The 15,262-nt window shown below is 37.6% G+C and overlaps 2 protein-coding genes across 2 annotated transcripts; one reads left to right on the top strand and one right to left on the bottom strand.

Moving 5' to 3' along the window:
* The first annotated feature begins 2,537 nt into the window (after nucleotides 1-2,537).
* On the top strand, nucleotides 2,538-3,495 carry LOC125136369 (olfactory receptor 11H6-like). The gene is given in 2 exon segments (XM_047797134.1): nucleotides 2,538-2,663; nucleotides 2,665-3,495. Coding segments are annotated over 2 exon segments (954 nt in total). The 5' UTR covers nucleotides 2,538-2,540.
* A 9,106-nt stretch (nucleotides 3,496-12,601) lies between these two features.
* On the bottom strand, nucleotides 12,602-13,588 carry LOC125136681 (olfactory receptor 11H12-like). Its single transcript, XM_047797492.1, has one exon. It carries the CDS (start codon nucleotides 13,586-13,588, stop codon nucleotides 12,602-12,604), a length of 987 nt encoding a protein of 328 aa, XP_047653448.1.
* Between the last annotated feature and the right edge of the window lie 1,674 nt (nucleotides 13,589-15,262).

Here is a 15,262-nt window from a genome sequence, read left to right as displayed (position 1 = left end):
ACGGTACCATGTTTGGTTGGTCTTTCTGAATGAACACAAATCTTTTCACACTTGATCTCTCTTTGGCATTTGATGGAAACTGCTAGCCTGGAAGACACCTACCTCACCATCTTAGGTGATGTACTTGATGTAAACTAGAGAGAGAAAGACTCTGAGAATTATGTAAATAATCTTTTCCTGTGGTATATGGCCTCAGGCCCTAACACAGCTCTTTCCTGACACCAATCCTCCTTATGCACAAGTGGAAATTTAATAAAAGCAAGTTGCATATGAAGAAATTAAATATACATAAGGAACAGAGCTAATATATACATAACTGGAAGTTGTACAGAAAAAAAAAGGTTGGGTTTTAGAATTGCTGCTTAGAGGAACAATAAAACTCAGTGCTATGTTTAGAAATGTGAAAGCGTCTTTTTAAGGCTCTAGAGAACTGGAGCGTAGAGAGGAGTGGAATTTAATGAGATGATGAATGTTAAGTGACAGTCACAATGTTTATTACATAACAGTGGTTGCTGTTATGCTTACTGTCTTAGAAGTCAAATGTTTTTTAAAGAAAGTGTCCAAAAGTGGATTCCTATCATAAAATGTGCCAAGAATCAGGACACAGGACAGATCAAAGAGGAGTAAGGCAAAATGGTATGATACTCAGCTTTAATTAGTAGCCTTGTTAAAATACTTCTTTATTATAAATAGGAATTTGATTCAAGGAGGGAAAGCCATAATATGTGCATAATATACTTTTTTATTACTCAAATGAATTTATCACGTCTGTAGTTGTATAATGATCATAACAATCTGATTTCACAGGATTTCCGTCCCACAACCCAGGCTTATTCCCCCACCCTCCAAACTGTCTCCTCTGGAGACCATAAGTTTTTCAATGTCTGTGAGTCAGCATCTGTTCTGCAAAGAAGTTCAGCCTGCTCATTTTTCAGATTCCATGTGTCAGTGAAAGCATTGGATGTTGGTGTCTCATTGTTTGGCTGACTTCACTTAGCATGATAGTTTCTAGGTCCATCCATGTTGCCAAAAAATGCTGGTATTTCATTCTTTTTAATGGCTGAGTAATTCCATTGTGTATATATGTACCACATCTTCTGGATCCACTCCTCTGTCGATGGACATTTAGGTTGTATCCATGTCTTGGCTATTGTAAATAGTCCTGCAATGAACATTGGAGTACATGTGTCTTTGCGAGTCATGGTTTTCTCTGGATAGATGCCAAGGAGTGGGATTGCTGGATCAAATGGTAGTTCTATGTTTAGTTTTCTGAGGAATTTCCATACTGCTTTCCACAGTGGTTGCACCAATTTACAATCCCACCAACAGTATAACAGGATTCCTTTTTCTTCACACCCTCTCCAGCACTTATTGTTTGTAGACTTTTGGATGATGGCAATCCTGGCTGGGGTAAGGTGGTACCTCAGTGGTTTTGATTTGCATCTCTCTATTAATGAGTGACATTGAACATCTTTTCATGTGTTTCTTGGCCATCTGTATGTCTTCTTTGGAGAATTGTCTGATATACTTTTGAAGCCCTTTGAGCTAAGAGACCTCTGCCTCTTGCTATTTTTCTATTTTTTTGTTTTGTTTTGGTTTTTGGTTTTTATTTTTTTTTAGGGCTGCACCTGTGGCATATGGAAGTTCCCAGGCCAGAGGTCGAATCAGAGTCCCGGCTACACCACAGCCACAGCAACATCTGATTCAATCCACATCTGCAACTTACACTACCACCTCACTGCAATGCCAGATCCTTTAACCCACTGAGCATGGCCAGAGATCGAACCCACATCCTCATGGATAGCTGAGCCACAAGGGGAACTTCACTATTTTTCTATTTGAGAGTAAGGATCTCCTGACAAAGAGTGAAGACAAATAAGATCCTTTTTCTATGTTATCAAATTAGCTGTCTCCCAGCAAGTAGAAGTTAAATACCAGGTATAATATGCTAATTGGTTCTTGCTAGAGTGGAATTTGTGGCAGTTGCTTTACCACTCCACTTCAGTTAACAGAGTTATCCAGGACACCTCTCATGAAGATATGTTACTGACAATGTGGTAAGGAACTCTTTGTACTGACCTAATCCAACTTTATATTTAAATTTTGATTTTTCTTAGAATTTTTCAAAATTCTAATTCTAAACAAAATTTTCTTTGCAACAAGAAGAAATTAGATGTATATATGACAGTGTGTATTATGAAACTATACATCAAGGAAGAATTTAAATGCAAACAGAAAAAAACAATTTGGACTCTATTTTATATGATGTCAGTGGAATAAATACTCTGAAAAACGGGAACTGTTACAATGGGGGCTGTGGGAGCATAATCATGTTCAAACGGGTTCTTAGAACTCTGATCACACTGGGCTAAGCCTAATCCCTGGAAGATGAGTTATTGATTTCAAAACTATAAGGAGCCCTTTCACAAACATGAATTAAAGGAGTGTATACGAGTCAGAGGAAATAAAAATAACTTTCAAGAGGGAGAAAATGTCAAATATAATGGTCCCATTGCTCATTCCCTTCATAGATCAGAAGAATGAGTGTCTCAGAAGCCAATAACATCTCTGGGTCTGTGCGTGAGTTCATTCTCCTGGGCTTCCCCTGCCGCAGAGACATCCAGATCCTCCTCTTTGTCATGTTCTCCCTCATCTACCTTCTGCACCCTCCTGGGGAACACATCCATTATCTGTGCCGTGTGGTCAAGCCGGAAACTCCACACACCCATGTACACCCTCCTGGCTAACTTCTCCTTCCTAGAAATCTGCTATGTCAGTTCTGACGTGCCCAAAATGTTGGCCAACATCATCTCCCAGACCAAGAGCATCTCCTATGCTGGCTGTCTGCTCCAGTTCTACTTCTTCTTCTCCATGTGTGCTGCTGAGGGTTACTTTCTGTCTGTGATGTCTTTTGATAGGTTCCTTGCCATCTGTCGACCTCTGCATTACCCCACTATCATGACTCATCATCTCTGTGCCCGATTAGTGGTTTTCTGCTGGGCTGGTGGCTTTCTATCTATGCTGATGCCTGCAGTTCTCATGTCCCAGGTGCCCTTCTGTGGCCCTAACATCATTGACCATTTTTTCTGTGACCTGGGACCATTGCTGGCACTGTCCTGTGCCCCAGTTCCCAAAACTACTCTAACTTGTGCTACTGTAAGCTCTCTTATCATCTTTGTCACCTTTCTCTACATTCTTGGGTCCTACACCTTGGTTTTGCGAGCTGTACTTCGGGTTCCAGCTGGCTCAGGCAGGAACAAAGCTTTTTCTACATGTGCCTCCCATTTATTGGTGGTTTCACTGTTCTATGGCTCAGTCATGGTAATGTACATGAGTCCAGGCTCCAGGACCCATCCTGGGACACAGAAATTTGTAACCTTATTTTGCTGCATGGCAACCTCATTCTTTAATCCTCTGATCTACAGCCTTAGGAACAAAGATATGAAAGATGCACTAAAGAAAGTCCTGGGTGCATCATCAAAAGAAATTCTTTAAAATACAGAGAAATGACATAAAAATTTATATCATTATATCTGTATTCTCTCAGGAATACAGAATTTCTCTCATTAAAAAAAAAAAAAAAGCAGAGTTCCCATCGTGGAACAGTGGTTAATGAATCTGACGAGGAACCGTGGGGTTGCAAGTTCGATCCCTGGCCTTGCTCAGTGGGTTAAGGATCCGGTGTTGCCATGAGCTGTGGTATAGGTTGAAGATGTGGATTGGATGCTGCGTTGCTGTGGCTCTGGCCTGGGCCAGCAGCTACAGCTCCGATTCGACCCCTAGCCTGGGAACCTCCATATGCTGTGAGAATGGCCCAAGAAATGGCAAAAAACAAAAAATCAAAATTAAAAAAATAAAAAGCTATTTTCTGAATATGAGTGTTTGATTCCTTCCTTACTCTCATAAAAGTATGATTCACTGCATACACACACACACAAACCCCTCATCCTATCTCATAAGCAAATAGCCTAAAGGTCCATTGTAGGAAAGTTCTGTAGACTTTTTATTCATCAATGTATCATTTCTCTGTTCTGGAGCCTTTCTGAAGTTCTAAAACTAATGTTAAATTAATGGTTTTATCCTAATACTGTTTTATGTGTTTCAAATTTATCAACTATTTTTTTCCTTTCCAATTATAGGTGTTTCTCTAATGAGATATAGCACCTATTCACTATACTCACAAAAATTCAACTGCTTTATCTATAAGAACAAAGACCCAGTAACTGTCACTAAAACTGTAATGTATTTTTTTAACTCAGTGAATTTTATTACATTTATAGCTGTACAATGATCATCACAACCCAAAGTAATGTGTTTCCTTGTGTTTCCTTACTACCAAGCTGGTAAGGTGTCCATGGTGTGCAGCAGATGAAAATGGGAAATGATATGGCTTCTTCTTAAGGAAAATTCTCAGTCTAACTTTGAAGAGGATACAGAGAAAGACATGCACACATTCACATTTGCCAAACCATTAAGTATTCCTTACTCAAACCTGGGTTTCTGTACCTTCCAATTTTTAGTAGAGATTTATGGTTCCAGAAAATAGACATGAGAAACCAGAAAATAGGTTCTGCCAACAAACCTTAAGCTACCTAAAGGTAGTTAGCACTTATATAAACTATTTACTTGAGCTGATCATCCGCCTGTACTCTAAAATGTTCACATTTTAATTTTTTAATTAAAAAATTTCATTGAGGTAACACTGGTTTATAACATTATGTAAGTTTTATATGTTCAATATTATATATCTTATTTTAAACTATAGCACAAAATTTCCTCTTCTGGGGAAAGGACTGGTTTGTGAAGTTGTCTCCTGTATATCGAAGAAAAAACTAATGATTTGACTGACAATATCCAATCCAGACCAGACCTCAACTCAAGTTTCTCTATAAATAGATACCTTAAAGCTCTCTTCTAAGCTATTTTGGCTTTGGGGGATATTTTCTGTAATAGAATATGCTAAGTAATGAAGTTTCTAGACCATTGTGAAACCAGAGGAAAATTCTGACCTACCCATCCAGAAGGGTTAGTTTCCCCTTGTTCTCCACAGATTTCTGAGACTGCACCTATTTAAAGTAAATGTACAATGATGTAATATTAATAGGATTCTTCCTTGCATACAACAGAAGCTGACTCTGGTTGATTAAACATGCCAATGGTGAAGATATACTGACAACAGGAATGTCACAGATCTGAGTTGAGGCTCAGATTCAAAGATCAATGTGCAAGCCGCCCTGTGGAACATGTCTGATGAAAAATCACAATCATTACAGCCATGCCCACTGTCATGAGCCACCAGATGTCACAGTTTTAATTAACCACTGCCAATTCTATGCTAGGAATGTGTCTTCCCTGCAATCACTGTGCTACCTGCTTCATTGTTATTTTCTTGCTAATATTTAAACATTGCTATCCCCTTGCCAACCCACTTCTGCTTCTTGCACCACTGTCCTGAATCAAAGTCTGGAATAGCTGTATCTTTTTGGTAGAATTGGTAGAGTATATTCCTATGCTGCAGCTGCAGTAGAGGCTGGAAGAGCTAATACCTAGCAATAAAAACTCCAGTTATACAAAGACAAGCTCCAAGCCTCTACTGAGATACTGGGCAGCAAAAATAAAAGAAAAACACCACCTATTACAACACATGCATTTTGACTCCCCTGTAATATGCCTGGGTTATGTTCCCTCTGGAAGTTCCATGGGGTAGGACTCAACTAAATGAAGTTCCATGGGGTAGGACTCAACTAAATGAAGAAGTGGGATGAGAAAAGGGAAACGAACTTTCCTTGGGTAGTTGAAGGCTTGTCTATCTCATGATGAGTGTTGTTAGAACATAGTATGATGCTTACAAGTTATTACTACCCTATGCGAAGTTCTGAGAGACAGAAGTTCAGCTAAAGGGAAGGAAATTGTCCATTATCTGGGAAAGTCTACATTAGCTGCAGTGAAATCTAAAGCTGCCCACTCCCCTTTCTTAGAACTGGTGAGGAGGAAGATTCTTTACTTACTCTTTCACTTGAGCCAAATTTTTTAGGTTTAGTGTCAATGGACCACAAATAACTAAATAACCAAGATCCCCATTTACATCTAGGTTAGTATAGTGTCTAAGAAAGATATTCATATATAAAATTATTTAAATAAAATATTTTTTGTTTTGGCCTAAATGTTATATACATAGAATTTTGGATAACCAGGTCTTGGTTAGCTACACTGGGATGAATTATATTCTATTTTCCCTATATTTTTAAAAATTTACAAGTAACATATTTTTATAGTGAACAATTTTCATTGTAAAAACAGAACAGTACAAAATAATGAAGATCCTCATGTTGCCATACCTCTACATACCTACTTGTCCCTACAGAAATATGTTCAGTTTGGTGGGTATACTTCTAGAACTTTTTCTGGGCTTATATATAAAAATATAAATTATGGGTTTTGCATGAGTATATAAATCAGATTATACTTAAGTGCTGCTCTACAACTGACTGACTCTTCTACCCATGCCCTAGTCTCCCCTAAAAAGCAGTGTCTGGCAATAAAAACTCCAGTTATACAAAGATAAGCTCCAAGCCTGTACTGAGATACTGGGCAGAAAAAAATAAAAGAAATATAGCTTCTTCAGGGACTTCTGTCAGTCTAGAAAAAATTAGGACAATGAAGCTGAAAACACAATTCTTCAGGAAAGACTCTTTCCCAGGAGGCAGTGCATATATGTGTGACTCAATGTACGCAGTGGGTCCTTTTGCCACCAAAATCAGGGTTTAAGTTAGGAAAATCGGTGAAATAAAAGGATTTTGTTGTTCCTTCTAAGCAAAGAAACTTTATTCTGAAAAATAAAGACAACCAACTTATATGTTGAACCTCAACATTTCTTGAAGCCTATCTTTAGTCCTCAGAATTCTCTATATATACTTGTTCCGTCCAATACAATAGCTGCGACCCACATGTGGCTATGACCACTTGAAAGGTGACTAGTGCTAATTGAGAAGGGTAATAAGTGTCAATTTATATACCAACTTTGAAGACTTAGTGTAATAAAAGAATGTAAATATTTCATTAATAATGTTTATGTTGATATATGTTGAAATAACATTATTTTAGACAAATTGAGTCAAACAAAATATATTATCAAAGTTAATTTCACCTATTTCCTTTTATCTTTATTTCTGTGGCTGTTAGAATATTTGAAATTATATACAGGGTTCATATTTGTGTCTCACATTATATCTCTATTAGCACTGATTTAGAAGGATCTCAAAGAATCTAATCACCTTGAATATCATTAATATGTTATTAATCCCCAAGCTTTTGTCTCCACTTACAATCTCATCTCATACCTCTAGACTTCCATACACATATGCCTTCTTATAATCTCCACTTGGAGGTTTGTCAATTTTTAAGTGTATATTCCTATCTTTTATTTCAGTGGACCTACTTCAAGCCATTTTCCTGAGATAGGATAAGAAATTCTGGCTAATGTATATAATTCACATCTAGGTTAGTCCTATTCTGTCATGAGACAATAAAGCAGATTTCGCTGGTACATTTATATACACATGTAATATACATACATACATAAATCTTCACATTTTAATTCCTTCCAGGTTTTCACATGGAAACAACCACCTTCACTGAAAACTTGGGTACTGCTAATCAAATCTAACTTTTCTGCATGAGATGCACTTAAATATGAATATATGGGAGTTCCGGTCGTGGCGCAGTGGTTAACGAATCCGACTAGGAACCATGAGGTTGCGGGTTCGGCCCCTGCCCCTGCTCAGTGGGTTAACGATCCGGCGTTGCCGTGAGCTGTGGTGTAGGTTGCAGACGCGGCTCGGATCCCGCGTTGCTGTGGCTCTGGCGTAGGCCGGTGGCTACAGCTCCGATTCGACCCCTAGCCTGGGAACCTCCATATGCCGAGGGAGCGGTCCAAGAAATAGCAACAACAACAACAACAACAAAAGACAAAACAAAACAAAACAAAAATATATGAATATATAATGTCAAAATCATGAGAGAGATTTTCATCTTTTAACAAATAAGACAGTGGACAGAAACTGTTAGCTATTTCTGAGATAAGCTATCAAGCCTGTCATTTCTACCTTCTTCTTAATGCCAACAAATACTATTTTTGTTCCAAAGATCTATTTCCCCAGAATTCTCAAAGTATACCACTCACTGGTCCTCCCCCAAGGTGATGTCTTTACTTTTATCTGTGTCTGTAGAAGAATCAGGAATGAGAAAATTCCAGCAACCCCCACAGATACTAAACTCTGAGGCTGCTCAAGTTCTTTATATAAAATGGCATAGTATTTGCATATAACCTAAGCACATCCTCCCATGACTTTAAATCATCTCTAGGTAATTTATAATACCATATAATGTAAATGCTATGTGTTGTAAACACAATGTATATGCTATACAAATAGTTGCCTGCACATAGCAAATTCAAGTTTTGCTTTTTGAAACCTTCTGGACTTTTTTTCCTGAATATTTTTGATCCCCAATTGGTGGAATCCACTGATGCAGAACCTGTGAATATAGAGAGACAAATGTATTTATATATTCCTTGGGGTAAGATGTTTAAATTAGAGACACCTTTTGGAAAGCATTCACAGAAAACTAGGTCTCAAACGGCTTTTTCTCTTGAGTCTTTTCTCTTCCAAATTCTTTTTCTCACCATTGAACTCACAGGTGGCCTTTTAGAGTCAAATGCTTTTTGTACAATACTATTCTGATCCCAAGAAGAACTTGTTATAATTCCAATTTAGCTGTAGCAACTATTTACAAAAACATTTTTATAATCAACAAAAATTAATTTCAAGTGGTTAGTCAAGTTTTCAGTCCTATTTGTCTTTCGTTAGGTTTATAAATATGAACATTTCTTGAAAGTTTGTATGTTTTTCTTCTTCAGCTTTTTCATACTTGTCAAAGGTCAGTGTTAGCAGCTGTGCAAGTTTCATTACATCCAAGGTGACTGCAGAAAACTCTCCAGATCTTTCTGTGGCAGAGACTACTACTGCCCACCCAAAATGCATCCCCTTTTTCCCCAGTAAAAGAATCCTGACTTTGTTCACAATAGCAATGCATCATTTCTTCTGCCTCCCTTGCATCTAGATTGGCTATGTGATATAGGTCTGGCCAATGAGACAAAAACTGAGTTTCTGGGAAGATTTTTGGCTTTCCCAAAGCAGGAGTTTCTGCTTCATGCTCCTCGAGCCTGGAACAGGGAAACATCTGGATGTTTAGAACCTTCTTGCAACCATGGTAACAAATATGAGGATGAGGATGTCAAGGATAAATGTCACAAATCCAGCCCAGAGCAGTGGCTATGGATAGTCTGCTTTCAGATTTATTATTACGTGAGGAAAACATTAAGCCCCTAACTATATAATGATATATCCATATCTATAGTTTTAGAATTTATTTTTTAGAGCAGTTGTTTGAGGTTCACTGCAATTTCCCATGAGTCCCCTTACTACACATGCATAGCCTCCCCCAAGATCAACAGAGTGGTGCATTTGTTACAACTGAACTTACACTGACACATTGAGTTGTACATTCTACCGGGTTTGAACACATATATATAGTGGTAGGTATCCAAAAAAAAAAAATAATAAGGAAGGAAGGAAAGAAGGAAGGGAGGGAGGAAGGAATTTGGGAATTGTCCCCAAAGTCTGTGTAAGTAGAGAGGAAATAAGTGTGAGGGCTGATGGAAAGGAGGTTTAAAAAAATGGTTCTGATGATGGAGGATAATGTGAGAAAAAGAATCTATATATATGTGTGACTGGGTCACTCTGCTATACAGTAGAAATTGACAGAGCACTGTAAACAAGCTATAATGGAAAAACTAAAAATCATTTTAAAAAAGAAAAGCCTTCTGGAATTTGACATGGAGATTTCAGAGAGAGAGAGCTTATTTGTCAAATTATTATGCCTTCCCAGGTAAGGAATGCTAGGACGGGGACAAAAATGATGAGAAATGTTGAGTAAGGATGACAAAGGACTACAGAAAAGATGCCACAGAATTGGATATAAGAAGGTGAGGAATTATAAATGTAAGGTTGTAAGTTCAAGTTACAGATAAGTGGAGCATTAACAGATAAGGATGGTGAGAGCTAATTTAAAAGATTAAAAATTTAGGATTAGACATTTAAATTTGAAATGCATCTTCATGTAAAAATATCCAGCAGGAGTTTGCAGATGTTTGACTAGGTTTGAAAGTAAAGTTAGTGCTGAAGTTTTCCTAGAACAAAGTTTTAGCCTAAGATTTCTTCGTGAAGTTCAATATTATAAATTAAATTACTATTCTAGAAAACAAGAAATTAGAGAATAGAAATTATCTCTGAGTGACACCAAGAAATGTACAGAGAACTACAAGAAAATAAGTGCAATTTCACTGGGTGGTAGTGATCCAACAAAGTCTGTAGCTCCTTGGCTTACATAGATTAGTAACTAAACTTCAGATGGCAGCATATAGAAGATGTGGACCTACCTCCTAAAGTGACAGCATTGGCCAAAAGTGAACAGTCGATCAAGACAACAGGATTTTACTGAGGACCATTGTTGGTGCCTAAAACAACACTTGGAAATATGGAATATACAAAAGTAATGCTTTTAAATGGTCTCTGATGTTGAGGATTTTGTTTAAAAACCTGGTTATCTGAAGGATTGTTGTTTAACTACATGTTTGCAATACATTCAACATTTGCTATGCTCTAAGAAAGAACTGGGTTTGATGAAGGCAGAATTTGAGGATGGTGAAATACATCAAGCAGTATGTAGTGAAAACCAAAAGAGAAACTAGAAACTCAATTACAAAGAAATGTGCAAAACTCTTATTAAGTTGGATTTCAAAATAGAGTATATCTAAAGTACGGACATGTCTGGAGCAGGAATAATAACTTCTTAAGACTTAAAGCACTGGATCTAATGAATTTTTAAAAATCATCTTCCTGATATAGGAAAATAAAATAAAATGAAGGGATAAAGACCTAAATGTAAGACCAGCTACTATAAACTCCCTAGAGGAGGACACAAGCAGAACACTCTTTGTCAAAAATCATAGCAATATTTTTTGAATCCATTTCCTAGAGAAAGAGAAATAAAAGCAAATTTTCATAAATGAGGCCTAATAAAACTTAAAAACCTTTATACTTCAAAAGAAACCATAAACTAAACAAAAACCTACAGAATGGGAGAAAATATTTGCAAACAATACAACTGATGAGGGATTTATTTCCAAAATATACAAACAACTCATATAGCTCAATATCAAAAAATCAAACAGCCCAATCAAAATATAGGCAGAAGGTCTAAATAGACACGTCTCCAAAGAAGACATGCAGATGTCCAACAGGCACATGAAAAGATGCTCAACATCGCTGATTATTAGAGAAATGCAAATCTAAACCACAACAAGGTATCACCTCACATGGGTAAGAATAGCCATCATCAAAAAGCCTACAAATAATATCATGACTTTTTTATCCATTCATCTGTTGATGGACATTTTTAATGTATATATTGTATATACATACAATAGACTACTGTTCAGAGAGGATTTGGAGAAAAGGGAACCCTCCTACATTGTTGGTAGGAATGCAAATTGGTGCAGCCAGTATGGAGAACAGTATAGAGATTCCTTTAGAAACTAAAAATAGGGAATTCCCACTGTGGCGCTGTGGATTAATGATCCAGCTCGTCTCCATCCTATTGCCAGTTCAATATCTGCCTAGAGCAGTGGGTTAAGGATCCAGTGTTGCGACAGCTGTGGTAGAGGCTGCAGCTCAGATTCAATCCCTGGGCTAGGAACTTCCATAAGCCTTGGATATGGCCAAAAAAGAAAAAAAAAAAAACCTAAAAACTAAAAATAGAGTTACCATATGATTCAGGAGTTCCACTCCTGGAATCCAAAAAAAGAGAAAAACTCTAATTTTAATAGGTACAGGTACCTCCATGTTCATAGAGCACTATTTACAGTAGCCAAGACATGGAATCAAACGAAATGTCCAACAACAGATGACTGGATAAAAATATGTGATATATATACATTCAAGAGACTACTACTCAGCTATAAAAAAAGAATTAAATGATGACACTTGCAACATGGATGGACTTGGAGATTATCATACTAAGTGAAGTTACACAGAGAAAGACAAATATCATATGATTTCACTCATGGAATCTAAAAAAAAATGATACAAATGAACTTATGTACAAAACAGAAATATACTCACAGACATAGAAAACAAACATATGGTTACCAAAGGGGAAAGGGAAGAGGGACAAATTAGGAGTTTGGGATTAAAAGTCACACACTACTATATATAAAATAAACAGTACGGTCCCTCTTTATGGCACATGGAACTATACTCAATATCTTGTAATAACATGTTGGGAAAGAATATTAAAATAATATATATATTTCTAAATTACATATATATATATATATGAATCACTTTGCTATATATCTGAAACTAACACAACATTCTAAATCTATTATTTCAATTAAAAAACACTAGAAATAAAAGTAACTGAAACATTAAAGGGAAAAAACATGATCTCATTCACCTGTGATCTTGCATCCTCCTAAATATTAATGATGCCTTATATTAAATGTGACTTTTGAAGCCTTTAAAGATTTCCACAATAACATATTCAAAATTTTCTTTAGTGCTTCCTCCACATCTTTGTTCCGGAAGTTGTAGATCAGGGGATTAAAGAATGGTGTCGCTAAAGCATAGAACAAGGTCACAAACTTCTGCATCCCAGGATGGTCCCCAGAACCTGGGCTAACATACATCATCATGATTGAGCCGTAGAACAGAGACACCACAGCAAGGTGGGAGGCACAAGTAGAGAAAGCCTTATGCCTTCCTGAGCCTGAGGGCATCTGTAGCACCACACTTAGGATGGAGTAGTAAGTACCAAGAATGTATAGGAAGGTGAGAAAGATGATGAGAGAGCTCATGATACCACAGATAAGGGTAGTTCCAGATACTGGAACACAGGACAATGCCAGCAAAGGTCCTAGATCACATAGAAAATGATCAATGGTATTTGGACCACAGAAAGGCACCTGAGATATTAGAATCAAAGGGGTCAGTAACCAGAGAAAGCCACCAGCCCAGCAGAAGACCACTAACCAAGCACACAGGCGATGGGTCATTATGGTGGGATAATGCAAAGGTCTACATATGGCAAGAAATCGATCAAAAGCCATCACTGACAGAAATAAGCATTCAGCAGCACACATAGAAAAGAAGAAGTAGAACTGGAGCAGGCAGCCAACATAGGAGATGCTCTCGCTCTGGGAGATGATGTTAGCTAACATTTGGGGCACATCGGAACTGACATAGCAGATTTCCAGGAAGGAGAAGTTGGCCAGGAAGATGTACATGGGTGTGTGGAGTTTCCAGCTTGACCACACAGCACAGATGACAGATGTGTTCCCCATGATGATCAGGAGGTAGATGACGGAGAAGAGTACAAAGAGGAGGATCTGGATGTCTCTGCGACAGGGAAAGCCCAGAAGAATGAACTCACTCACAGACCCAGAGATATTAGACTCCACGGTCCTCATCAGTCTGACCTGTGGAAGTGACCGACAGAACCACTGGAATATTTACACTGTTTTTCTTCTTCCGGGCAAAGGGAGATATGTTGATTTTCCACAATTTAGATTTGTGACATTACCATCTTCCCTTTGGAAAAGTGAGCTGGTCTTCCCTCTGTGTCTCCTTGCCTTCCTCATTTATTCGATAAACATTTATTTTGCACATATTATTGCCAGGCGCTGTCCTAGGAGACAGAGAAAGGCCATGAATAAAAAAAGCAGAGCCCCTGCACTTTTGGAGTTTATATCAAATATCTTTTGTTCAAAGCAACCTCAAACAATACATCACAGACTAGGATCTCTATATAGAGAGAGTTTAAATTGGATTGGAAGAGAGCTAAAGGGATTTACCTTGGAGCCTCACTTGCACAGCTAGGAAGTTGGTTTTGCTTAGATTGTGTTTATATTTTTGGAAGCTTTATGGGGAGCTGATATAGAATATGGACTGGATTTTAGCATTCCTCAACATATGTTGTGGTGCTGCCACTCACACAGCAACAACGTGATAGGACAAATCACAACAGTAATTTTTGTTGTCATGTGAGCCATGACAATTATATTCAGTTGGAAAAAAATTAAGGAAAGGCTTCTGAGAGGGATATGAACTTTGGCAAAAGACAGAATGTTCCGAGGGCAATGATGGAGGCAGAACATTATTAGCACATGATAAAAATGTGAAAAGATTTGAATGCAAGAAATTATGTTTAAAGTCCAAAAGAATGAAGTCTAGAATACTTGTAAAGAAATAGTAAGATATAAGGTACAGAGATGGGACCACATGGAGGAGGACTCACTGTCAGTGACTAGTTCAGGCTTAACTTGCTATCAGTGGAAAACTTGAGCTGCTCTAACAGAAGAGTAAATGATCAAAGGTTTATGGAAGCTGCATTTGCAAGACAATTTTCTAGACAATTTCAGGGTAATTAATGAAATTAGCAGGAACCTATTAGAAAGCTACTTCAACAAACCGAGGGAAAAGCATGAAAAGCCTGTCATAGGGTAATGTATAGGCAAAAACACACCAGGGATGGATTCAAGAGATGGGTAATGGGAGAAACCTAATCTCCTGGTCTTTAAAATCATCAGAGGTCTCCTTTTTGAACTTGGTGTCTGTTAGGCTGCAGAGGTCTGTTTCATTGTTTGCTCCTTCAGGTGAATGTGAGAAAAAGAATGTGTGTGTGTATATACATACACTTTGCTATACAGCAGAAATTGACAGAACATTGTAAATCAACTATGATAAAAAAGTAAAGAAAACCTTTAAAAAATAAAATAAAATCAGCCGAGGCAATTAAATGCTGCTCAAGGAGCACAGAAGGAGACACAGAAAAGAGAGCTCTTGCTTCCATTTGCCACAGTGAAACTCTTTAGCTCTCTTCTGATTGTCCTCTCATCTGGGATGCCTCACAGGAAACAGCCACTCCCAGCACAACCATCACACTCTGAGGGTCTTTCTGTTCCCACAGGTCAACATTGCCTTTGGGTATCTCTCAAATCCATTTGATTCCCCATTCTTGAATATGCATTTTATATTTCATTAAGTAAATTAGCTTCTACTTTCAAAGTTTTCTTCTCTCACGAGCCACACAAAATGGGTGTTGACTTGTTATGTTGTCCTCTGTGTGAAGTGAACAGATTAAC

The sequence above is a fragment of the Phacochoerus africanus genome, chromosome 9, assembly GCF_016906955.1.
Source record: "Phacochoerus africanus isolate WHEZ1 chromosome 9, ROS_Pafr_v1, whole genome shotgun sequence".
NCBI lineage: Eukaryota > Metazoa > Chordata > Mammalia > Artiodactyla > Suidae > Phacochoerus > Phacochoerus africanus.
Note: the sequence above shows the minus strand (reverse complement) of the source record. Positions and strands in the feature narration are given on the sequence as shown.